Genomic DNA, 27,966 nt, shown 5'->3' with positions numbered 1-27,966 from the left:
GCATTTATTTATATTGCAGTTTACTGTTAGATTTGTTTTAAATCATTTTCATATAAGATTTGGATGGTTCTGCGGTGGGTTGGCACCCTGCCCAGGATTGGTTCCTGCCTTGTGCCCTGTGTTGGCTGGGATTGGCTCCAGCAGACCCCCGTGACCCTGTGTTCGGATTCAGCGGGTTGGAAAATGGATGGATGGATGGATTTGCATGGTTTGTTCAGTGGAACTGTGTGCATAAAGTGAATTTTATAAATTGGTTAAAAGAGGTGGTCAGGCTGGTGGGGTGTTGTGGAGCAGGAGCAGACTAGTCACAGATGTATATGTATGTATGAAGATGAACCCAACTTTAGACATTTGATTATAGAAGGCGACTAAACTGGTAGTGTGGACAGCAGTCCTTGTCTTCTCAACAAAGCAGGGTATGATTGTACTGTCCTTCATTTAACCACAAAGGAAAAGGGAAAAAATTGATCTCAGTTTCGATTACAGAAAGAAAGATATGAAATACAATCAATAGATACAATAGATAGATAGTACTTTATTGATTATGTGCATTTTAGAAGCAACTGATATTAACAGATGGCAGGTAGTTGAAAGTGATTAGTCTATGTGTAACATATCTGGCTTCAGTAGCCATTAGTGGAGTAAATTCAGCATCTACTTCCTTCAAAAGTCAAAGAGATACGACATGGGTATTTCTGATTGGAAATGCCCCAGCCTATCACAGTTTATTAACTTATATGATATATAATTTCCTGTCATTTACTCAACCATTTTTATGTGCCTGCAAGGAGATATACACTGCTTTATCACCACACTGGTTTGACCACAGCTACCTAATGGTGAATCAAACCCATATTTGTCCTTAGAATAGCCTAAATTCACTTGAGTCTTGGGCTGAAAAGTGTAGCACAGGAATTATGACTGAGTTTATGTCAGATAGTTATTAGACATTAACTGTTGGTGAGTTTCAGTTCTAAACTGCTCATTTCATCTCTTTACACAGATGGATTGAGGTATGGTCAATGGGGAGGTCACTGCATTCACATTAATCTACTCCTATGTTCCTGGGATCATTCTGAGACTTTCTTAGCGTTTTAGCATGGAAGCACTATCAGGCTGAAAGGGTTCATTTATAAATGTGTACACTGCTTTCTTAATGCAAGTCATTTGATCAACAACAATATTAACACATTCAGTAACATTTAAATATGAATGAATTCAAAACAACCCTCACCACTGCAACACCATAACTGAATTTTGACACCCAACAAGATGGATCCATGGACTCAAGTGCTTTTTGCCAAATCTTGGGACCTCCTATTTTTAACTTCCTGTAACTGCAAGTTCTTTGTTTTTTATCTCTCGTAGCAGTGAACCTCCTGCATTAATGGCTGCCACACAACATCGGTGAGGGAGTTCTGCTTTCTGATTGGCTTCTTACAGCACCAGTGTTTTTTAACTGACTTTAGTCCATCTGCCCAAGTCATGTCAGCGTCTCTCCAATCCTCTTCATTTATAGCTTATTTCCAGCCAAAGGAGCCAATCTGTCTGCTGTTCATGGTCATGCCGACAAGCCTGCCACCCACCCTCATATTCAAAGTCATGTTAAATTTTTAATCTTGCCCATTCTCTTTCTACATTACCAATACCGCCTGTTGATATTTTCCTGTCTTACTGCCCTACTTTAAATAGCAGTGTTACCCATTTGTTAATGTCACTGATTGAGTAGTCAATGACATAGGATGTACACAAGGGCCTTATAAAATGACTGGTCAGAGCAGTTAATGTGTAAACCCAGCAGACCAATTTTGTGTATATTGCATATGTACAAACCAATATTAAATGTGCACAGTCCAGTAGGAGAAACATAAAAAAACAGTATATTTTAAAGTAAAATGTATGCATCATGGTCTCTTTGATGACATTTACTGGTGCAATCCTTTTCTTTATAGTTGTCCCATATGAAGAAACACTTCCCCAATGGCATAAATCACATGAGATGATGTATGGTACAGAGCCATCGGAACTCACACAGACACAGTATATACAACGATACAGTCTTTGTCACGCATGCACATCAGAGGATCACCTTCTGGCTCATCAGATGTATGTCCTACCACTCTGGGACAAGACGGGGGTGCCGTCATGGCGGAGCTCCTTCAAGCCTGACCTGCTCAGCCACGCAGTATTTATAAATCTGAGAAAGCTTCCTGTTTTTTGATGCCAATGTGCGTTTGTTTTGTTTTCTGTTGTTTTTGAATTATATGGGACAACATTTCATTTGGACCCGATCCTTACTCCCGCTCAACCGTAACTTACAGGCATAGTCTGGCATTTGACAGGAAGGAAATGTTGTGGGGTAGGTAGGAGATTTTGGAACTTACCAAATCATGTCTGTTCTTCTATTTTCAAAAATACTTAATTCAGTTCAGGATCAGAGACTGGAACCTATCACAGTAGCATTAAATGCAAGGCAAAAGTTAAACATTTATAAATAGGGTGACATATTAATCATTTACTTTGAAAAGTTTGTTATACATAATATTTAAATTTAGATTTTATTGGATTCAGAGGTGTAAAGGATACTCTCTTATTGCTTAATATTATGATTGGCTGTTCAATGTTCAATTCTCTGCTTTAGTAGTAGTTGACTGGACATGTACAGCTACACTTATCAGGTCTGGTGATGTTTCCAAGTACCCATGATGCAACAATAAAATCTGCAGTTGATAATTTAATAAATTTAATACATTTTTCAAATTTATCTCTTATTTATACTTTTTCTTTCTTTGTTTTGTAAATAACTTAGAACTCAATGCCTTCCCGTTTTAATTAATATTTCTTGCTCAGCCATCATCAAAGACCTTTTTAAAATCTAAATTAAGCATGTTGCAAGTTTTGCTTTTATCTACTACTCCACTTGCCTTTTCAAAAAAGTCTAAGGAATTGGTGTTCCATGAGCTTCCTCTCATAAATCCCATGCTGGCTAATATTTAATGTATTGTTTTCTTACTCTTCTAATTCATTTTTGATTATACTTTCCTTAGCTTTGCATGGGATAGAAGTTAGGGCTATTGGTCTGGAATTAGTGGAATATCCCTTCTTGTCAACTACAGTCATATTTGCAACTATCTAGTCATCAACTACTGGAATATCGGAATATGTCTAATAAAAGTTTTATAAACATCTTTCTCAACACCACTAATAAAAAAGCCCATCAGGCCCAGTGTTTTTTTAGTCTTCAATACATCTAGTGCCAGATGCACATCTAACATCTTTTAAAATATTGGAGTTTGTTTGGATGCCTGCCTGTGGTATTCCATTTACTGATTCTTTTACAAACACTTGAGTACAATATTTATTACATTTGTTCACCATTTGCTTATCATTTTCAATGATTTTCCCTGCCATGCTGATGAAAGAAGCAGACAACTACAGAAGTAGCAGGCTGAAAAACCAATGACGCCCTATGACATACTCAGCACTTTATCAGCACAAAGTGATAAGGACTTTGGCAGCAAGACTGCCTATACAGAATAACATCCTCTAGCACGAGGAAAGAGGCGATGATGACAGATATAAAAGAATGAGATTTTGTGTTAACAGCAAAATATTTGTGGTAGGAAAAATGGATCAAGAGGTGACATAGATACGTGCAGAAGAGGAGAACAGAAAAATGGACCAAGAGTGGATTACAGAAAGACAGAGGCAGAACATGTGAAAGAAAGTGCTGTGGACACCAGGAGAACATAAGCTGGAACTGATTCAACGTCCATTAAAAGGCAGCTGGTTCAGAGCAAGTTAAAGCCCTGTGAAGACATATAATTTAGGTTTGGTGATAAGGGCTTCTCAGGTAATGTCTAACATTACAGAATATGAGAGAAATTGAAGTTAAGAAAAGACGTTTATATGTTATTTTACACAAAAAAAACATTATTTTTATTCTTTTTGGGTATCTTTGAAAGAAGACACTTATAAGTTATTTGCATCAGCCAAATAATGCCACATATTTTAAAATCTCCATGAGAGAGACCACACTGTCAATAAAAGCAACGTGTATCAGTGGATGAGATGAGGCTCTCATTTCTCCTTAATTCTGCAGATACTTCAATCATTTTCCTGAAATTATTCTTTCTCACACTCAAGAGCCAGTCTTCCATCCATTCCTTCTCCACCGCCTTTAGCTCATGTCACCATAGTGCAGTGGTTCTCAAAGTTTGACCCACAGACCACAGGTAATCCATGAGTATGTGCCAGGTGGTCCAGAAGCTGATCTCACCATAATTCTTAGAAGATCTTTCTTGTGCCCAGTCTGACTTTCTTGCAGAAAATAACATCTTTTTCTTCAACATTACTCCTTTCTTCTCTGATTAGGTATGGTTGTAATGATTGCTGCCTCTCTTTTGACATTTCTTCAAACTCTCAGTCTCTGTCCCATCCAACCTACACTAACTCCTTCATTATGTGGGACTCTTTTTTTTAAATCTACCTTGCCATTCACCTCAAGAGCCAACCCCTAGGAACAGCAGTCCCTTAATTCAATGTAGATACTCTAGCGTGATACTTTTGATATATTAATTTTTTATGTCTGTGTACCACAATGATATCTACAAGGCTTTATTTACTGCATCATGGATCTTTGGCTGAAATATAAACCCAGCAAGGTACATCAAAGTTGCCCCAGGAATCACAAAGCCAGTAAGATCGGGCTGCGGATTACCACTGAAAAATGAAAAATTATACAAATTGGAAGTAGGATACAGGTTCAACAAGATGAGCTCGAGGAGGTCAACTGGTTTACTTATTTGGGCAGCATGATTAGCAAGGATGGGGATACAGAGGAAGAAGTACACTGTTGAATTGGGAAAGCATATGCAGTCTTTAAGAGGATGTGTCACATTTGGTTCTCAAAGTCCATTGCAATTAACATCAAGATTCACCTCTATAATAGCATCATTATACTCACAGCAATATATGCGTGTGGGACCTGGAAATCAACGGCCAGGATTAAACATCAGGTCAACGTGTTCAGATTCTCAACCATGTTACAACTGAGGAAGCGCTTCAACGAATTGGCCTGAAAAGTCTCCATTCCATCATCCCTCACTGTCAACTATGCTTCGTCAGGCATGTCTTTTGAATGGCTGCTAATCAGATCCCAAAAACAGCCATGACGTGGAAACCATCAGGTGGTTAGCAAGGGAAGGGATGACCACGAATAACCTGGCAAGAAATTGGCTGAAATATAAACCCAGCAAGGTACATCAATGTTGCCTTGTTGTCCTTGTTCAAAAACACTTTGAGAACCACTGCTATAGTGTGCTGTATAGACTTAAGAGAGTACCACTGAACAAAGCTGTTCATTAGGAAGAAGGCATGGATAAGTATTGGGGCTTTTGACTGTACTGTGACTTTGGTCGCAGGTTCATGAACCCTGTTATACTATCAACTTTCAGGGTGACGGCTATCCCAAAAAATGTCTTTATGTTATATGAATGTCTCTTATTACTTTGATCTTTTCATTATTTTTTATCATGCCAAAATTATAACCTGCATCACTTTAAACTTCTTTTGTTCATGACCATTTTAGAAAGTACTTTGTGACCGTGGATTCCTGCTATAAATGCTTTACAATGACTGTTACATTTCACAAACTGTTAGAGAAGTATAAAATTATTTGTAACATAACATAACATTTTCAAACCCTTTGATCTAATTCAGGGTTACCAGAGACTGGAGCCTATGTTAATATTACTGGGTGCAAGGCTGAAATGCTTGATATTATCTAGTGTATGTACATTTACAGTGTATAAGATATGAATAATTTATTGTCCTTCACAAAAGAGTGGTGGCTCTGAGACTAGGGATTGGCGCCAGCAATCAGAAGGTTGACAGTTCAAATCCCATAAACACCAGAAATGGCTTTATTCCGTTGGGCCCTTGAGCACGGCCCTTTACCTGCAGTTGCATTGTCCTGGGTATGACATTAACCTGCATCAGCCCTGCAAGCAGGTCCTCCAACTTGCAGGGAACACCTGAGGGTTGGTGACAGAATCGGCACTCCAGCCACCAGTGTTCCAGTGTGGTGCTGAGGTGTCACCCACTGCATTCGGGTCCCAATCCAGGTTGTTCGTCGTGTGGTGAGTGTGGCAACACGCTATCAGCACATGCTCCCAACCTCTTTTCACAACCTTGAAGTGATTTGTGTCGCATGTTGTGTTGCCAGTGTTCTGACATTTCAGCATACTTTGTCAGAATAGCATACCGGTAGAGCAAACTGATAGCCACACGGTGATATCTGTGGTCAGGTTTACTCAAACTGTATTTAAATAAAAGATGCATGGCAACAATAGTAATGATAATGTTCAACAACTTCCCTGACGTGTTGGATTTAATAAAAATAAGAAAACATTACATGTTTCTATTTGGAGCAGACACGCAACGTGCATGAAGTATCTTGCTGAACTCGCAAGAAACAACTTCAGAAAACTATAATAAAACTTCACTTTCAAACAGTACAACCACGTTTTTTATGAGTGAACTGCTCTCAAACTGTAGCTATATAACAAATGGACAGTTTCTGCGCATGCGCATTAGCCCACAGTATGCCATTCTGATAGGTATGCTGAAATGTCAGAACACCGGCGCTCCGTCCATTGATTGTTCCGGCCTTGCATCCGTTGTTTGCTGGGATAGGCTCCGCCTTGCCTGTAACCCTGCTTAAAATAAGTGGGTTTGGAAGATGGGTGTGATAGTGTTTGCTTTAAAAGCAACTACTGAGTTTTTTTATGTCAGGTAATGTAATGTTACTCCATTATATTATACAGTATTATACCAACTTGCATTGCATGACGTCTCCAAGAACAAATAATTATTAGAAAGAGTTAGCGAGAAAAAGTGAAAAACATAAAATACACAAAATCTCTTCAAACCAACCCAAATATTTTTCCTACCGACGCATTACAGTAAAAAGCAGGACTCGGTTATTCTACAGCCTCACCTGGAAATCAAGGACTTTATTAATGAAAGCACGACCTCCCACTCCTCCTCCATAGCTCTCTTTTTATTCAGTCTGACTACTGGGTTTAAAGTGACAAAGTCGAATAAGTTCTTTTATAATTGTAACCCGGTTTGATGTTGTACATTCTCAGGAACTGAATTAAAAAGAAATCTTCGAGCGCTTAGTTGATGTGCACCTGGCACACTTCACGCAGACTCTCCGCACCTTTCTCAGCCAATGAACGGACAGCGGACACACCAGATCACTTGTATCGTCAGTTAACATTTAAGCTATGGAGATCTAGAAACGACGTGTTATATATTATCCGCTGTTAATATCCGTGTAGACGGGTGCTCTCTGTCAGAGCAGAAAAATAAAACGCAAGGACGGGGACGGACTATCGAGTAGGATAGATCTGCCACCTGTCTGTTGGCGGGTGACCTCGCTGACTCTGCCCCTGGAGAATCAGATGCTGATATAATCGAGAAGAAGCCTTACTGTTTTCAAACACTTTAGCAGCGGTATGTCAGAGACGCAGCCAGACTGCTGGAGCGGCGCATTGACTTCAAAGCCGAAACAACTGAGCCACACTCTCCAGCGGTTGGTCTTGGGCGAGCTGCGGATGCGGGAGCGCTCGTAGTTCGTCTTTGTAGGCAAAGCCGCGGTCGCTAAGGTATCAGATCCGATTCGGCGTGATCTTATCAGCTTCATTTCCAGATCTGACTTCATAGATTGTACATTTTAAAACATTCTGGTGGCTGTTTCCAGGGAGCGAGGTGGGGAAGTATAGAAGATAAGCCGCGATACCGATAAGTTATTTGAATTGATGCGTTTGGTATGTATTTTAAATTGCATTCTAATTCAGATCGACTCCGTTTCATGAGATATTGTTATGAATAGCCTGCATTTCGACAAAAGTAAACTGCGAGAGACAACTATGTGTGCGCCTGTGTCTTGCCTGTGTGTATTAATTGCTTAAAGCTAATGGCGCTGAATAGAAAAGTGAAGTGAAGGGGCCATTAAACGAACAGTTGCATAATATGAAATCATCAATAAGTTGTATTCCTCATCAAACATTTGTTAAAAAGGCGATCACTTCGATTGTGCTAAATGTTGTGTATTCGATATTGCTGGGGGAGGGGGGCATCTGCAGGCTTTATGAGGTGTGTGCCGCTAACCTGGCTGTGATTTTTCGCACATGCCCTACCTAGCGTCACAAAGTAAGCATCCATCTGCGACACATGCTAGAGGGACGGTCTAGTCGTGTGTACCCTGCAGATCGCAGGCCTCCTTTTTCCTCACCGCATTGAGCCAATCGCTGCGCAGAAGTCTATTTTAAGCCGCATCAATGTGCCTGGTGGGTCTGAAAACGAAATAGCATTGAACTCTCACAATGCTTCTTTATTAATGTTGATTCAATAAGCTGGCGGCTGTAATTGGGTGCTGCTCTTCTCTCTTGGTGTTTCATTGATTGCTGGGAGTGCAAGGTGCCAAAGACTCACACACGTCTTGTTCTGGATTGCTTCCCTTTTCAGCTTGCAGATTGCTGTTGCCTGTTTTCGCTGTAGCGCCTTGCAGAGCAAATCGTCTGCTGGATTAACGCCCGAGTGCCGAGAATATAGATCAGCTAAAGCGGCCGAGAAGAGAGAGGGCTGTTTGTGGCCTGCGACAAGGCATCTGGTTCATGTTTCTGGATATTAATCGGAATCAAAGTGGATTACAAGGATGGGATGTGGTAACAGAGCGTTCAGAAAATACACTCTGCTCCTTTGGCTCACATCGCTACTGCTGCTGGTGACAGAAGGCAGGAGACCCAACAGGCAGCCCAAGTGCCCGCCATCGTGCACATGCACCAAAGATAATGCCCTCTGTGAAAACCTCAGATCGGTGCCTCGCAGCTTCCCCCCTGATGTGGTTTCCTTGTAAGTGTCATTTGAAATAAAAGAAAGCGCCTTGCCCGAATGTGTGCCGCACCTTAGGTGCAGGGGAGTGTTTTCACAGCAATCTGTGCTGCCGCCGCACCACAGCCGTTCGTATGTTTTGAAACACGCTTGCCATCATGATTTAAATTGAAAAGGCAGCACAGGCTGCCCTCCGTTGTCCAGTTCTACCCGTCCGAAAGCGCGCTGAGCTGGGCAGCAAGAATGGCATTGTGTTTAAAACTGCGAAACGCGCTGCATGCCAGTGGGCTTTGCTCGCCGGGGTGCATGCTAAACTCAGCTTTTTGAGGTGCTTTTCAAAACCAGTTTATAATTGATGTTTTTTCTTTTAAAGATCGTTTGTCAAATCTGGATTCGCCGAACTCCCAGAAGGAAGCTTCTTGCACAACCCATCACTGCAGCTCCTGTGAGATACCATTTTTTTTTCTTCTTTTCTTTATATTTTCTTGAAGTCAGCGTAGGGCGCCGAAGATGCGAGTGTCTTACACTGCACCAGATAGATCAATTGAAATTCATAGTTCACGAGCTTGCCTTCCTTTAGCAGATTTTCGTTATTACAGTTTTAATGTCCTTACAGTAAGGTGTACAACAAAGGATGCTTACATATTTATAAACTGAGGGATAAGTGTCATCTGTATGTTCTTAGCAGTCTTGACTCGCATTTCCATGTTTGGTGCTCTTCAAAGCAGTTTGTCTTTTTGTCTGTCTAGTTTATTTTATTTTTTGGTGGTTTTTCATCAGGCTATAATTAGAGGTAGCTCACAAGTATTTTGTCAAACTAAGCCTATGGCAGACTGGTGCCTCGCTGAGGTTTGGTTCCAGTCCACTGCCCCACACTGAAGGTACAAAATTTGCCTGAACTGGATTTTAGGAGTTTAGTAATGCATTAATAGCTCAGTTTTCATGACAGCATGGCTGCTTAGAGACAGGGTTCAAATCCCAACCTGGTCGCTGTCTGTGTGAAGTTTTTACATTCCCTGTATGTCCAGGTCAGATTTCCTTTCACATCCCAGTGGCATGCATTAGGCTGACGGGTAACTGTAAATTGGCCCAGTATAAGTGAATATGGGTGTTGGAACAAGGGGGCTTTGCAATTGACTGGTGTTCTGTTCCTGCCAGAATACGTTCTAGTCCCCTGTGAGTGTGAGCTGGATTAAGCAGATGGATTGTTAGGCACACAGTAAAATCTCCAGTGTTAATTTAACTCTTAGAAGTGTAAGTATGGCAGCATTGTTTTTCTATACTATACGAACTTCCAAGTTTTAATTTAAATCAGGAACTTTCATTGAGTTATTGAATGACTTAAAGTACATAATTTGGTGTAATGTTTTCAACCTAAGTGGCATGGTGCCGAAGTGGTAGTGCTGCTGCCTTGCAGTTAGGAGACCCAGGTTCGCTTCCCGGGTCCTCCCTGCGTGGAGTTTGCATGTTCTGTGTGGGTTTCCTCCGGGTGCTCCGGTTTCCTCCCACAGTCCAAAGACATGCAGGTTAGGTGCATTGGAGATCTTGTGTGCTGGGTGTGTGTGTGTGCCCTGCGGTGGGCTGGCACCCTGCCCGGGATTTCTTCATGCCTTGCGACCTGTGTTGGCTGGGATTGGTTCCTGTGACCCTGTGTTAGGATATAGCGGGTTGGATGATGGATGGGTGTTTTTAACCTATAGATCTTTGATTGGTGAGTGTATATATGTGTGCACAAGGTTTTCCAAAGATAGACTGGCATTCTGGTCAGGCTTTTGCTTTATACCCACTGGCTCTGGTGTAGCCTTAACTTCCTTGTAGCACTGTATTGAAAAATGTGAGCTCCAGAAATGGAATAATGCATACACACAGTACACAAAGTAGTTTCAGACATGAATATTGGAATACTTAATGGATGTATAGCTGCAGCCTTTAATGAATAAAAAATATATATCCAATTCAGTTCACTTTTCAAACTAGAAACTGTTGGATTTTTTGTTATATCAGATATTATAGTTTTGAATCCGGGCCAAGGATTGTTCTTTTTGGACTTCTCTCCCACCAGTTTCTTTTCACTGTCCCAAAGATATGCAGTAGGTTGATTGGTGATTCTAACTGAGTCCACAAACACCAGAACAGACCTGATGGCCTGGACCTCCATTAAATGAAAGAAAGAATGCTGAAGGGGACATTACTTGCACATCGATTACAACAAATGCAGTTAAGTGACAGATAGTTATTTACATAATCACACTGTAGACAAGTACTGGGCTGATAAATATTCTTTTGGTATTTGTCCTATATCTTTGTCTGTTTTTTTTTTTCTTTTTTTGGTACTGCTTTGTGTTGTCCGCATGCTTTCAAGTAACAATGAACGTTCTTATCATTATCAACTACTTGCCGTTAGTGTTCACACTTTGCAGGTTAGCGTATTTGTGACTCCATTTTGCACTGAAAAGATGAGCGTTAGAAAAAACAAAAATGATCCGTTCATCGAAAGCGAGTACTGAAAGTCTTGCTAATTGCATGATGACACACAGACTGAAAGCAACCAGTGACCAAAGGCGTCATCGAGGGCTTGACGAATGCATTGTTGGTTTGGCACAGCTATTGAACACTCACTAAACAAGCCATGAATTGTCATAAGTATTTAGTGGGACATTGAAGTTAAATTTAATTTTAATTGGTTGTGGAAACGTGGTCGAGTACGGGTGTGAATGTAAGGGTGCTCTATGACAGATTTGTGGTTCTGTATTTGCAGCCATTGCTGCAGAATCCCATCAACATGTACTGGAACAGGAGAAATATAAAATGGAATGAGACAGGTAAAACACAAGATTTTTGAATACTAATGGAACAAAATGGATGAAAAAATGCATTATGGGCTGCTAATCACTTGAAAAGGCCTCAGGTCTTTTGATGTTTAAAACAATCCTCTGGATGACACATAATTAGAAGCACTCCCAACCTAAGACACTTTCTACTGAATGTATTTCTCATTCAAACAAATAAAGCTTTTTTTGCAAAAATATTTATACTGGCATCAGCAAAAGCGAATGCCTAATGTGTCTGAACTTGATGAGCAAGATACAGCTGGTTCTTTCCACTGTGGATAAAAGATAACTTAAAAAAATGACATCATTCACCCTAATTATGAGTATGTTGCACCCAGCACTGACAGATGGTGTCCCTTTAATGATAAAAATATGACTTATGGCTCCACAGGAATGTTAGAATCTGCACACAACCTGCCGTGATAAGTTTTGAGTGCATGCGTCCATTTTCAAAAATAAATATATCGGCAAATGGTTTTGAATTTCAAAAATTATCCATTCGTAACTATCTTTCTGAAGTTAGATAGCTTGGAGCTGTTATTCTTTTGGTTCTTTTAATTACCGTAGTTGTAGAAGTAAAGAACAAAGTGAAATTGTTATTTTGTTTGTTAAATAAGCAAATTATTTCAGATTGGAAACTTCTTTGTAGATAAGATGCTGTAGACAGTTTATCAGATTGTTATGCAGGAAAAAAATGTGTGTGAAGCTAATGCATTCAAGTTTAATATGTGCCTCATCCTTTTTGTGGCTGCATGGAAAATGTTATAAATATTGTCACCAGTCGAATAAAGATTATCTGACTTTTAAACATGTATACGATAAACGTAACAGTTTCAATGTAATCAGAAGTCCTGCAATTGCACTCTCTAATTTATAAAACAACAAAACTGTCATTCCAGTATACACATTTATGGTAGCTAGGCCAGAAGAGCAATTATGTGATGTTATTTTGTTATCTTGACTTACTGATTTCGTGAAGTCTATCTGGCATGTAGTGCGATAGTTTCAAAACGTATGGAGAAAATACATTTTGTTGTGCTGTATTATTCATGCTAATGTACGTGCCAATGAGTTTATTATTGGGGGCCGAAGATTAAATATTTATAAAGCAACATTAACAAAAAAATAAAGTGAAGTGCTGTATGTACAAGAAACTGCAATGGACAGCATGATGCAGATGTTTGCTAAATGAGTTTGCAAATCCCGAAAAATAGCTGACTGTGAAATAGTCCATTCTGAAGCGTTTAGTAAGCAAGCTTAGCTAAATGAGCTTGCATCTCTCTAATGCTGAGCTCCCATCAAAAGTGAGCTGAGCAGCCCATTTTATCAATTGCTTTCTGCTTTCCTCAAAGAAGAGAACTTCTTTGTGAAACTCAAATAGCATGTACATTCACAACTTGAAATAGCTAAATTCATATATTGGGAATTTTTCATTTTCATATTGAACCAAAGAGTTGGATTCTGCTAGAATAAGCTGCAGCGACCAGCAAGTTTGTAAGGTAGAAAATGTGTCCTGAAAAAGAACAGAGTGATTTATTAATAATTAAATGGATTCTCAACCTCTTTCAACGTGAGTATTAGAATATAGCTAGCCGAAAAGCACTGCGTTGCCCGGGAGGAAAATAAAGTGTTTTTTTTTTTTTTTTTAATTGTTTGAGAAAAATATAATTAAAAAAACACAACTTTAACAATAAAAATAATTTAGCAAACAATGAAGACTCAATAATGTGCTTGTCTTGCGGTCTTGTTTGTATGTTATCGTACAGTTGATGCTCAGAACCGGCCAACTCTAGTTTCAAAAGCAAGAAGGGCGTGGTGTTGGTCAAACATAAAGAATGCTGGCAGTCACCTCCAGTTCGCCCTCTGGTGGTCGTTCCGAGTGTCAACTGGATGATAACATGCATACAAGACCACAAGAGGGGGTGGGTTAGGGTTAATTTCACCCTACAGTATTTTTAGTCGACCAATGAGAAACATGTGTACCAAGTTTCATGAAAATCACTCCAGCCATTCAGAAGTGATGCTGGAACATACATACATACATTGACTATATATCTATATATATATATATAGATTCAAAGAAACCAGAAAGCTGCAAGGGTATGAACCACAAGAATTTCACAAACCACAATGACCCTTTAGCACACCATAAGAGAGTTACATGTCCAGTCACTTCTTATTTTCAGTATCTGGTGTTGCTAGAGGATCATAGATAGGCCACGAAAATGACACACAGGGTATGAACCACAAGAATTTCACAAACCACAATGACCCTTTAGCACACCATAAGAGAGTTACTGTACATGTCCAGTCACTTATTTTCAATGTCTGGTGTTGCTAGAGGATCATAGCTAGGCCATGAAAATGACACACAGATGCACACCAAAGTGAATGCAGGTTTATCTACCTGACTCCAACTACATAATTTTTTGCATCTTGGAATTAAATGAAAGCATACATTCACATGCTGACCAAAAATGTTTAAAATTCCACAAATGAGAGGCAGGTTAAGATTGGGTTTGAATCTCAATCTGATTGCTACTCATATGGAGTTTGTATGTCTCCGTTAGTTTCCCTTCAGGTTCTCTGTCAATCCTTCCACACCCTAAAGACATGCACGTTAGGTTAACTGGTGACTCTAACTGGGCCTGTAGAAGTGAGTATGTGGTTGAACATACCCGTCAATTGCCAAATAAGCTTCAGCCCCTGCAACCCTGAACCCTGGATTTAAGTGGCTTGGCTGGAAGATGGATGTTTCACCAGGAAAATCTCATACACATCTACCCTGCACTCCCAACTAGGAGCTGCTGCTCTCTCTTGTTTGCCAGTGGAGATGTCACCTTTTGTTTCTTTCCTGCTTCACAAAGCATTTACTTCTGTCTATTACAATTGTGGGAGTTCATGCCAGAATACCTCACCTTGCTCTCACCTTGTAAATTAATTCAAAGGACTAGACAACTGGTATAGGTCTGCCACCAGGTAATGTTAGTAGGATGCCAGTGCTACCCTTTTGGTTTACCATGCCACCCCAAACAGCATCTCAGCATATCTGAAGCACTAACTGACCTTCCCCTGAACTGATATCCAAGGCCTCCTAGCTTGAATAAGCTTTCGAAGGCTGTTGACCTACAAAATGCTTTCGGAAAAACTTTCCCATCTTTAATTCACCTCCTTACTCTGGCATTACAAAGTCCCCAAAGTACTAAACTGTTGAAAGTGACGTGTCTGGCCTGAAGGAAACAAAAGTTAGGATACTTTAGAGCACTGACTAATTTACAACAAGGTCGTCCCCACCTTTTTTTAAAAGCTTAATTTTGTCCTTAGTACCTTTTTCAATTTGTTCTGTGCTAATTAGAACAAGCTACTTTTTATTGTTTGGAGTCAACCAAAGGGACTCAATGTACTACTTAATATAAGTGCAAACAAAAGTGTCCCTGACACTTTAAACACTATTTTTTCTCTATTACTTGACAGCATTTAAAATGTATAAAAATCGAATATCTGTTTAATGCAAAGTTTTCCGTATTGTATCTCCTCAATGTGTGAAGCAATCTTATCCCGGTCTCCATATAATGTGCTCTGGTCAAGCCATTTTAAACACATGCCCTCCTATTTAAATTCAGTGTTGAGAGAGGCTTTACCTGTGAGTAGAAGGAGTGGGATCATAACAGAATTAGGAAAGATACGGCATATTCACTAGTGGCAAAAAAAACAATCTTCAGATTTGAGATGGACTACCAGATTATGAAGTGGAGGTAATGACTTTATGCTCAGATTGCCCATGATCTTTCTTCATAGCTTTTTAAATAACTGTTATTTATATAACCTGATAATAGGTAGTTATGTAATGAATAAATATATACCAGAAAAATACACTTTGTGTAAAAGTGTATCATAAATAAATGAATCTGAAACATGGCATTCATACTTATTGCTTTAACTAATTAGGGTAGTGCAGAAGCCTCATCCTGGTTCAGTTCACAATTTGGGCGTAGTGTGGAGTGTGCTTGCTTTCTTTGTGTTTCTTCAAACAGTCCATACACCTGGGTTTAACATGGGTTGGCAATGTTCACTGTTACTGTGCATATGCACATGCTCAACGTGTGCTTCCACAGCAGACTGGCATCTTTTCCAGGGATATCTCTCACCTTGGGGAGACGGCAAGGAGCATTATATCCAGTGAGTGGCCTTCCACCCATCTTCTCAAAATGTCTTTTTTTAAGTCCATTCATTTTTCACAATCATGGTGTACATTAATTTGCTACAGGAAATTGTGTTCTAAACTGAAGCATGTCTTTTATAAATTTTAAAAATATGCTGCCAGTGTTTTTAATTTAAAATGGACTCCAAAGGGCACAAGTCCAAAAATAGAACAAAAGCAGTAACACTTATCAATTATATACACTTTGAGGTGCCAAAAGTTTAGATTTTATAGAACATGCCTCCCTCATTTCTGAGGTATGTTTATGACATAGCACAAAGATATTGAAAATAATATATTTTACCAGTGATTCTTGGCACTGTTTTTCCTGAGGTAGGTTTGCTTGTCTGTTCAAAGGTGGCTGTTGTGGGTAGAGTTTTCTTGTAATTTAGGAAGTAAAACATACTAAAGAGTCACAAAACCAGGCACTTGTGTCAAGCAGGTTATTGCAACATTGCCTTTCCACTAAGAACAAAGTGGGTATCCAGGATGTGAAAATAAACTGAAAAAACGTTTTCACAGTTTCTATTAACTCTATTCTAGTATTCATCACATTTGTTTTGCTTTCTGAATCCATGAATAAAATACTTGCCATTCTCCAATTTCAGATAATGAGTGCATGATGAAGTTACATGTTACAGTGACATCCAGTAACAAGACTGGCAATAAACATTGTTGACATTAACAACATGGCGACAGTCATGTAAAACTAGAACAAAACAGTGGTGCCCATGAGAAAAACCTACAACAAGATAGCGTGACGTAACTATTATAGCAATATAATATATCGAGATGTGTATATACCCTTAATAAATCTCAAAAAACAGTAAACAGGGATCCCAAAACTCAGTTTACAGCAAGTTTAGAGGCTGAATATATCATTGTCCTCATAATCGGGCATAAAATGACAGCACCATATATTTTAGCTCTTGTTTCCTAATGCCTTTACTTCCTCCATTGTCTGATGGAGCTTTGATTCTCCAATTGTTTTCACAAATGTTGAGTACACTGTGGAATCCATCCTAAATAGTTACATAACATTCTGGTATATGGAACCTGCTTAGTTCAAGGTCATAAACCACTGAAAATCATAGGTGGCATGAATCAGAACATCTATTGCATTTCCTGCTTCAGAAAGGATTAGTAACGACATTAGCCATATACACAGTTGCTTTTCTCACTCTACCCTTCTGACAAAAGGTACAGGACCATTCAGACTTACGGCAGTAGTTTCAGAGATCGGTTCAACCCACATGTTGTAAGTTTATCATACAGCTAGTCGTAATAACAAATTCTATATGTGTTTTTGTACAAGTATGTATGTGTGTGTGTATATATATATATATATATACTGTATATATATAATATATAGTGAAGATCAGCCCAGACTACAGACAGACACCAGGACACACAGAAGTCAAAACACACACTGTTTTTATTTCCCTCTTAGCACACAGCACAGTACCCTCAAATAGTCACAATCATTCAGTCTTTTCTTTTCTTCTCTTTTCCTTCTCTTCTGCCGCCCTCACTCCTCCACTCTCAAGCTCTGTCCTCCGCCTCCCGACTCTGCCTCCTCAAATGGAGTGTGGCGGCCCCTTTTATGTTGCACCTGGATGCACCCTGATGAACCCTGCAGCACTTCCTGGTGTGGTAGAAGTGCTGCAGTCCAGGGTTCTGGGATAGTCCAGGTGCCCCCCTGGTGGTGGCCACGGGCGCCAACAGGGTTGAGCTTCTAAGCCCCAGTTCCGTGTCCATATAAATGGTACTTAGTGTAGCAGCCAGCAGACTGAAGCCGTTATTAATTACATGGGCCCAAGTACCTACACTATACTGCAAGAGGACAGCATTTTCAGACAGAGTGGAGCCAGTCTCCCAATTGACTCCAAAACTCCCTACAAACATCCCTCCTATTCCACAGCTATCTACATAGTGCTATCCATGGGGTGCTTATCCTGTCCCACTGGTTATTTAAACAGGAGTGCAACAAAGGGTCTGGAAATCTGGTGTTCCAAGCAACCCTATGCATACATAGTAAGCTAAGTGGAGATAAAAAACAAACTTTGAAGGAGCCTGATGCCCCCCCCAACCCAAAACACAGGAGACTCTATGAAATAATAATAATAATAACAAAAGATTTATTACTATTTATAAAACGATTCTATCTTTTTGTTAGGAGAAAAAGTGCAAAGCATCACAGCAGTTCAGAGAGCCTTCAGGACAGCTTTAAAAAACAGAACAAGGCAGCGGCTTCAGTCATGATGCACTTTGAATTTTCTGCCTTTAAAAGACCTACATATTTTTTCTGCCTTTTGACTACAATTTCGTCATTTCCACTTTCTTTTGATGAAATATATGATTGCATGTCTCATACTACATTCTTTCTTCTTTGATCTCATAGAGGCATGGTGGTGCAGTGGTTGGCACTGATGCCACACTGCTCAGGTCACCTTTTTAGCCACAATAATCGGTCCAGTATAGTTGACAGACATTTCTCCCAACCCTCAGGGACACTTTAAAGATGATTACGCCATTATAATCCGGTCAAGTCTAGTTTAGTTAGTCCTTCCCCTTTGACTTCAATGCATTTCGCCGAAGTTCGGCAATATTCATAAACACTTCTGTGATTTCTCCAAATTGTGGCAAAGTGAACACCATGGAGATTGCTCATCACTTGTAGGGAGACGGGCAATGATGTGAAGAGCACTGCCAGACTTCTTTTAAATGGAAGAATCTCACCAAAGTATAACAACATGAATACGCTGTTTTGAAGCATTTGTGCAACGGCAAGACACTTTCTAACAATATTAGTTTAAAAAATGGACATATTTGGTACATTTGGATTTGCCAAAACAGGCAGTGTATTTTTTCACATTTATAAAAAATTCTTCACTTTAGAACACAATTTCCTATGGCAAATGAATCTGCAACATAATTATGAAAAAAATAACCTTGATTTGAAAAATATGGAACATATAGTCCCCAAAAAATCTAGAAAACAGCCATGCACATAGACTGCTAATGAAAAATGGGTAAAATTACAAATGTATTTTGCATAAATGAAACCTATAATGAATGTTCCAAGTGTGAAAATGGTGCAAGCAGTTTGTTCCCATTCAGCTTCTTGACTTGCCATTTTAGTTTTTATATGGAAACGTTTTTTGAACAACTTTTTATTAAAGACACACAAGATAACACATGGAAATCATCAGTCATTTGTCTAAAAATTACACACTTAAAGAGGCTTTGCTGTGTTCAAAGGTCCATTACGTCACAACCTCATCTGTAATCGCTGGGTCACACTCTATTATAAGAATAAACGTAAAGACTGAACTTGTAAGAACATGCGTGCGTTTCCTGCTCGAGTAACACCTCTGACAAGGGATTTAAATCTGCCGCACAAAACCCTGTAGAATTCTGCAGGATTTGTCATAGTTTCCATGCTTGACTTTCCTAAACAGATGACCATCCTCTTAAACGGGATCTATTTTTTTTTTTTATTGAGAGGCTTGCTTTCTTTGCTTCATATGGTATCTGCTGCATTTGGAAGTGTTAAAATCATGTGGAAACAAAAGTCAAGTTTGGCTTGGCAATAATGTTTTAGCAGGAAATAATTTCAGTCCAACGTGATTTATTAAATGAGCTCTAAAGCAATGAATTTGGAAATCTATTTGTAAAACCTATTTAATCCAATTCAGGGACACAGCCTGTTCTAGCAGCGTCAATCTGTTATGCCAGTTTAGAATTACACTCTTGTAATGAACAGAGAAGGAGAGAACATGGCTAATCCATACAAATAGTAACCAGGCCAGGGCTCAAACCTGAGACTCTGGCAGTGAGAGGTAGCAATGCTAACCACATCACCAATATGCCGTTCCTAAATGTAGATGTCAACATTTTTAAAAAGTGAGCAACAGTTTTTCACCTTGAATAATGATGAAGCATTTAAAGAGCTATTTAACAAAGTTAACACAATTGCAAAGGTGCCCTGGGTTAGCTTTTCAGTAAATACTATTTTTTTTTTCCCAAATCAGAGCATTATAAAAAGTATTCAACATTGTATTTATCATAATTTAACAAGGAGAACTCACAATTTTCATATCCTAACCTTGTGTGCATAGCCGTAAGTAATTCACACATACTCTGACCTTTCGTTCACTCTGTGCCCTTAAAAATAAAGTGCCTGGGTGGTCCTTCATGCCCGGGGTGGTCCTTTTGGTTCCTAAAAGACCCATCCACAAAGAGGTTCCAGAAAAAACTAGATCCATAATGGGCTCCACACAGTAAATAGATGGTAACAGATTTGTGAAATACCAATGGACTCCTGCTGCATACAATAACAGGCCAAGTCCAGGTTTTCTTAATTTTTAAGTGTCCTGCTAGGTAGCCTACCATACATTAAAGATTTCTGTTTTTTACATATTAGAAAGTCTTCAAAGCACAAAGAACCAGCTTCATCTGCAAAGAGCCCATCTAAAGTAATAGTTCTAAATGGAACCGCACAACCAAAAAAAGAACCATAATGTGCCATAAAAGGAACTGTTATTTTTAAGAGTGTAGATGGTGTGATTCAGATTATTTCAAGTTCCCTCCAGCATTAACCATCAATGGGTGCCCTAAAAATTCCTAGACATGCACCGCTATTTAACCAGCTTTCCACACATCACCGTACTTCATTGACTTGCCATCCCTCACACTCTTTCATTCAACACAATTCTAAACTGTGTGCACTGCTCTTAGTGTGGCATATTTTAGATTGGCTGCCATGTTGATCCACTACTGTTGAAGGCCATCAGAACAGACAAGCCCAAAAGCTGTAGAACCGTCCCGTATTTATGGTTGTGAAGATAGAGCAGATGAATCAATTGTCAACAGCAGTATGAAAACAATCATTGTGAATAACCGTTTCAAAATTCTACCAATGCAGGTAAGAGTAAAAGTTTAAATGTTAGAAGGTTTGTATTAAAAAGAGGATTGAGTTTTATATTACATTTCAGAAATAATAAGTTGTCTGTCTGTTATGATAACTCTATATACTTGGTAACAAAACTGTCTAAACAGTGTACATCTTAGTGCATATTAAAATATAAAGTGATTAACGCTTTCTTTAAATAGAGTATTAAAGTCCCAATAATAGCCAGTCACCGTTTAAAACAAAATATTTAAACATAAATAATGTGAGGAGGTTTTAATGCTTTTCAGGTCCTGTCTCTGTGCATTTCATTGCTTGTTTTGAATGTTCATACAGGTTACCAGCTGTTCTGGACACTTGCACCTCTATGTCACGCCATCATACTTCTTCTTGCATTAGCCCCTTGGATCTAACGAAAAGTACAATAAAAACAAAACTCCTCAAAACACATGTTTTTTGTTTTCAGAAAAGAGACAGAGCAAGTGAACCCTTTTTTTGGCACCCGCACTCCTACTCATTCGCTTTAGCTCTAAAATATTATTACAGCATGTATCTGGCGAGCCTTACTGCCAAGAATTCTAGATTCACTTTAGCTGTGTTTTAATAAAATCATCATTTGGAGGAAGTGGACTTGCAAGGATTTCAGAGAGGGAGAAAAACAAATGATTGCCATCAAACAAGCGATATATTGTTTTCTTCATCTCATAGCTTTAGTCTGTACTCTTTGATTGCACGACCAAACACTTATTGTGTTAAAGCAGGAAACGGATTAGTGCATTTTCAGACAATCTCGGATTTGAATTAATCATGGCTTTTCCATCTTAAAGACCCATTGAATCCCTCCGCTCCCCACATCACATATCAGCCTTTTTTGTGCTAAGGATTCCAACTGACTTCTAACACAACAAAGGGCCGACTGTCAATGACAGACATGGTTAGGAATGTCTTATTTCAGCTATGTAGTATCGCCACATTAGTTCAGACCGTTTATTAACTGTGGAGGCTAAAAAATTGCCACTCTGGGGTCTTTTAACTTCCCTGAGCCTTATTTTATAACTATGTGGTATATCCTGGATTCTGCCCGTTACACTTTTATCTTTTATATTTCGGGTAGTTTTGCATTGATCACAAAAATCACAAAAATTGCATCTTCCAACAAATCAGATCTTTTATGGCTTGATCTTCCAACCCGCTATATCCTAACACAGGGTCACGGGGGTCTGCTGGAGACAATCCCAGCCAGCACAGGGTGCAAGGCAGGAACAAACCCCTGGGCAGGGTGCCAGCCCACCACAGAGTACACACACACATACCAAGCACACACTAAGGACAATTTAGGATCGCCAATACACCTAACCTGTATGTCTTTGGACTATGGGAGGAAACCGGAGCACCAGGCAGAAACCCACACAGACACGTGGAGAACATGCAATGTTAGAATTACCAATTAACCCAACCAGCCCATTTCTGGGGATGTGAGAGGAAATCCCATGCAGACATGGGGAGAAGATGCAAACTCCATCATGACTGAGAGTATGTGAGATCTAATCCCAGGATGCTGGGTGCCTGGGGAGGCAGTGCTTTCCACTGTGCTGTCATTTCACCTTCAAATTCCAATGTATTGAAGAAAAGTTGAACGTTGACTAATTGTGCACATCTAACTTTTTTTTTTCAAAATCGTCTTTATTTTGATATTTGCCCTTCATCTATTTGCATATTATAATGTGCTACTGTGCCCAATTTATATTTTAGTGGCAAGGCAGAATGTTCTTCTGGCAAATTGGCAATATGGAAGAATTCCTCTGCTGTTTTAGTGTTCTTTTCAAAAAGTGAGTGAATAAATATGATTTATAAAGGTCATGCTAAAGAGTTGTGGTATAAATAGTGTTATTATGTTTCAGTAAAATATTTAATCCAGAAGATTTTATTGAAGAAGTTTAACATTCCATCTGTGTATTCCTTCTTTCATGACACTACTATAAATTATGTGCCAAGGCTGTTTTAGCAAATGCACCACTTGGCCCCCTCGCTTCTCATTCATGCAGTAAAGTTTAATAACTCACTAATTTATATACACCTTTGGGGTTTACAAGCTCATTTATTTAACAGTTTTGTTTAAGTAAAAATAACCTCAAGAGAGGAAGAATGATAATCAAAAAACACATGGCATATTTTCCAGAACAGCATCCATAGAACAATATCCCAGAGCAATATTATGGGTTTTGAAAAAAAGTGTGAACATTTCACGTTAGCCCCCGCGGCATGATTTTTCTCCTGCTGAGCTTTTGTAGGCTAATTCAGTAACTAAAAATAAGTTTTGTTTTGATGTGGTCAGACAAAGACACAGATGTAATTTTTGCTCTGAGGGTGTTGATGGAGAAGTACAGAGAAGGCCAGAAGGAGTTGCATTATGTCTTTGTGGACCTGGAAAAAGCATATGACAGGGTGCCTCAAGAGGAGTTGTCAAGTGGAGAAGAAGTGTACTGGTGCTGATATTTAAGAATAAGGGGGATGTGCAGGACTGTAGTACACTACAGGAGAATAAAATTGATGTGCCACAGCATGAAGTTATGGGAAAGAGTAGTGGAAGCTAGGTTAAAAAGTGAGGTGATGATTAGTGAGCAGCTGTATGGTTTCATGTCAAGAAAGAGCACCACAAATGCTATGTTTGTTCTGAGGATGTTGATGGAGAAGTATAGAGAAGGCCAGAAGGAGTTGCATTGCGTCTTTGTGGACCTGGAGAAAGCATATGACAGGGTGCTTCGTGATGAGCTGTGGTATTGTATGAGGAAATCGGGAGTGGCAGAGAAGTACGTAAGAGTTGTACAGGATATGTACGAGGGAAGTGTGACTGTGGTGAGGTCTGTGGTAGGAATGACAGATGCATTCAACATGGAGGTGGGATTACATCAGGGATCGGCTCTGAGCCCTTTCTTATTTGTAGTGGTGATGGACAGGTTGACAGATGAGATGATGATGGACTATGATGTTTGTTGATGACATTGTGATCTGTAGTGATAGTAGGGAGCAGGTTGAGGAGACCCTGGAGAGGTGAAGATATGCTCTAGAGAGGAGAGGAATGAAGGTCAGTAGGAACAAGACAGAATACATGTGTGTAAATGAGAGGGAGGTCAGAGGAATGGTGAGGATGCAAGGAGTAGAATTGGCGAAGGTGGATGAGTTTAAATACTTGGGATCAGCAGTACAGAGTAACGGGGATTGTGGAAGAGAGGTGAAAAAGAGAGTGCAGGCAGGGTGGAATGGGTGGAGAAGAGTGTCAGGAGTGATATGTGACAGACGAGTATCAGCAAGAGTGAAAGGGAAGATCTACAGGACAGTAGTGAGAACAGCTTTGTTATACGTGTTGGAGATGGTGGCACTGACCAGAAAGCAGGAGACAGAGCTGGGGGTGGCTTAGATTTGTACTGGGTGTGACAGGGGTGGATGGGATTAGAAATAAGTACATTACATTACTTTTTTTTTTTTTTTTTACTCTGTACGTAAAGCGACCTTGGGTTTGTGAAAGGCCCTCTATAAATGCAACTTATTATTATTATTATTACATTAGAGGGTCAGCTCAGGTTGGATGGTCCGTAGACAGTTAGAGAGGTGAGATTGCGTTGGTTTGGACATGTGCAGTGGAGAGACACTGGGTATATTGGGAAAAGGATGTTAAGGATAGAGCTGCCAGGCAAGAGGAAAAGAGGAAAGCCTAAGGGGAGGTTTATGGATGTGGTGAGAGAGGACATGCAGGTGATGGGTGTAACAGAACAAGATGTAGAGGACAGGAAGATTTAGAACAAGATGATCCACTGAGGCAACCCCTAATGGGAGCAGCTGAAAGAAGAAGATAAACCTAATGTTGTTCTAACTATACCTGTTCAAGATTAGCTTCATAGCGTCATGTCCATGCTGTGTAGTTAGCACTCCTGTGTGTTTGGGGCCTTCCTCATTGCATATGGCCAGTTACAAGATTGGAAACCACAAATAAAGCATAGGACAAAAGCCTGAAAAAAGGTCAAAAATAAAGGAAAACACTTTCTTACCTGAAAAAGGAAAGGCCCAGAGCAAGAAGGATATAATAAAGGCAGCCAGCAATACCAAAATATAAAATGCAAATCAAGGACTAAATAAACACTAAACAAACAAAAGATATCCAACAAGACAAAACTGAAAACAGCAAACATGAAGGACATTCACAGATTATGGATGCAAAATGCTTGAGCACATGGTAAGTGATACTCTTTTTCTGTTATTAGCAGTACATTCACATTACAAGCCTCATTGCTCAATTCTGATTTTTTTTACTCAGATCGGATTTGCCTATCTTTATTGTTCACATTCATAAGTACAAGTGATCTGTATCTAACTGTAATGTGAATGCATCTGTCCTCCAAAACAACACACATGCGCACATTGATATGTTTGTGCACAAGTTATCTGTGTCATCAACAATACAAAACGTCATATATGTAAGATAAGTCATGGTACGAAACCGACAAAATGGACTTGCTAGAAGCTAGTGTGTGCATCACATTTTACACTGATGGATGGCAAACATTTTGCCACCTGTACGTGATTAGGTCGAGAAGGTGAAAAAAGCCAGACAGCTAGCATTTGCTGTTTCTGCAGCTATTGCTGGCACTGCCGAACCAAGGGATGTGTGGATACAAGAAACGACACAGCTGTTTGTTGCTTTGCTGTGTTGCTGGTGCTGGCTGATAACGACAGTGCTCGGCCCATGCGTATAGACAAAAAAACAAATAAATTCTGATCTTACCATTCTCATTCATGTTCCATGGCCACGAGTTGGATATGTTTTTGATCCAAGACCATAAAAGTGATTTCTGTGTCCACTCAGCCCTGAAAATTAAGATATGTGTCACATTAAGGCAAAAAACTGGATTTGAGTCCCGTCATCCTGGTAATATAAACATAGTCTTAATACCACCTACTGTGTGACTGCTGTGCTAAAGATTTTTACAAATAGCAAGACAAAAATTGCAGGCAGAGGACAGGTCAAGAGCAGAATTCACGGTAATGCCTCAGAAATAGGAAGAAAGTAATAGAACAGAAGGCAAAGCTCTTGTGATAATTTAGAGACTAGAAATCTTCTTTTCTGTGGTCTTGCATCCATGTAATCATCTAGTGTGCCCTTAGACTAGTTGGATTCCTGCTTTGTGCCTGTTGCTGAACTTGAAACAGGCTCCAGCTACTGGATACCTTGCATTAGATTGGGATGTTTCTATGTATGATTTTTTTTTTCTTTGTGATCAACTTTTTATTCAGCAAAAACAAAGTGACAGAAATAAACTGACATATTACAAAGTAACCCAACCCACCCACTCCCACCCTCTCCCAGCCAGCCTGTGCCAAGGAATTGTTTAAAAAAAGAAATCACGGAGTTGCTAAGATTTAAACAATTGAGCCACTGCAGACCAGGATTCAATTGCATTACTGGAAACACCATTAATCCATTATGCGGACAACTCCAAATGTATTAAATTGTAGAAAGAAGACTGCCAGTTGTCAACAATGACGAATTCAGGGTTTCTATGTATGATTTGTGAAATTAATATTTCTCACTTTTGATTGCCATCATTCAGTGTAAATATTTTCCTTTTAAAAGCTGAATCACTTTATGCATTATGTACAAGTCAGGCTAAGCTTTTTTATTATTTTGAGAAAATGTTCCTCCAAAGCAGTGAAATGGTGATACAGTGGTTTGCCCTGATGCCTTATTGTTCCAGCACCTTGGATTCAGATCCTACGGTCATTCATTTTGGGTGTGCATTTTATCATTTTTTTCCAATGTCTATACAGGTTTTCCTCCCACTTCCCCAAAAAGTGGTTCCTTGGCTGGCTGGTGATTCTATGTGTGAGTGCAGGTGACCAGTGGCCCAGTAATTTACTTGGTAGCTGATTTGCACACAATGCTGCCAGAATAAGCTACAGCATTATATGGTAGACTAGCCATCCCCTGCGGCTTTGCCTGCATATTAGTGAAACAGGACAGTGAGGAGAGCCCTGCCCAGCTCTCTACTCCTGACGTCACTCTTCTCCCTCTCCTCAGCCCGCAGCCTCTGTCTCAGATTAGCGCAAATATATCACTTCTGCAAGTGAACTATGATTCTTAGCGCAATGAGAGAAGTCACAAAATCGACCGGAGTGTTCAAGCAAATTATAGAAAAAAAAGATCTAAATCCATTAAGTAGTTCTCTCGTTCGCTAACTAAGCGGAGTTAAGGTTATGCCCTGAGGCAGACGCATGAGTGAGGAGGGCCACCCTCCCCTCCCCGCAGCCCGATGAGTCTCTCTCGGAATTTCGCTAATAAATTGGTGCCGCAAGTGAACTATGATACTTAGCGCGATGTGAAAGTCGCAAAATCAACGTAATGTTCAAGCAAATTATAGAAAAAACCCAATCTAAATCCGCGTTAAGTAGTTCTCTTGTGAAAAGCAGACAGACATACAAACGGGTCCAAAAAACTATAAGAAATTTTGCGCTTAGACCACAGAATTTTTAAAACCATTTCTTAGCAAGCACCTATGGGCCAAGGGTAACCTACATTCCAAATATCAAGTCCTCGTGGTTCAGGAGATTTGGTGATGAGTGGTATTTGGCTTTTATAGATATAGAAGATTAAGCAGGTCTGAGAATGTTGTGCTACTCATACTCCTCAGGTCTTTGAACAGACCTGCAGTAGGTCAGAGGTCTACTATCTGGATCTTTTTATAACAAATGTGTGTATGGATTTGACTTTGATTAAATCTGTTTATGCTGAACACAATAGCTACCTTTTTTACAAAAATATACAGTGCAAAACAAACCTCTTAATAAATGGCATGTATACTTATAAAACAAATTGTGAAATTAATTAAGCAACTATGTAATTATTAAAATATTTTAGCATATTTTTGCTGTGATTAATCATAAGTATTTGCATTTCTGGACAAGCTGAAATCAAACCCTAAATAAGGCTTTTCAATTAAATGAATTAGTCATTTTTAACATCTTGCTTTGAAATAAATTGGTGAGATTTCATTTAACATTTGTTTAGTTTGTTGTCTGTTAAATTAATTAATTTATTTATTTTCTTAATTTAATTATTGTTTTAATTA

The 27,966-nt window shown here is 39.4% G+C and overlaps 1 protein-coding gene across 4 annotated transcripts in view; it reads left to right on the top strand.

Annotated features, from left to right (window-relative positions):
• Positions 1-7,265: 7,265 nt before the first annotated feature.
• The window catches only part of lgi1b (leucine-rich, glioma inactivated 1b), a 71,017-nt gene continuing 50,316 nt past the window's right edge, over positions 7,266-27,966 (top strand). Inside the window, exons 1-3 of one of the 4 annotated variants that reach the window (XM_028795475.2) lie at positions 7,266-7,673; positions 8,536-8,922; positions 9,275-9,346. In XM_028795475.2, the coding sequence (XP_028651308.1) occupies positions 8,726-8,922; positions 9,275-9,346 (269 nt within the window). In that variant the 5' untranslated portion in view covers positions 7,266-7,673; positions 8,536-8,725. The other 3 variants (XM_028795473.2, XM_028795472.2, XM_051923757.1) reach the window with 3 other exon arrangements.

The sequence above is a fragment of the Erpetoichthys calabaricus genome, chromosome 2 (genome assembly GCF_900747795.2).
Source record: "Erpetoichthys calabaricus chromosome 2, fErpCal1.3, whole genome shotgun sequence".
Classification (NCBI taxonomy): domain Eukaryota; kingdom Metazoa; phylum Chordata; class Cladistia; order Polypteriformes; family Polypteridae; genus Erpetoichthys; species Erpetoichthys calabaricus.
Note: the sequence above shows the minus strand (reverse complement) of the source record. Positions and strands in the feature narration are given on the sequence as shown.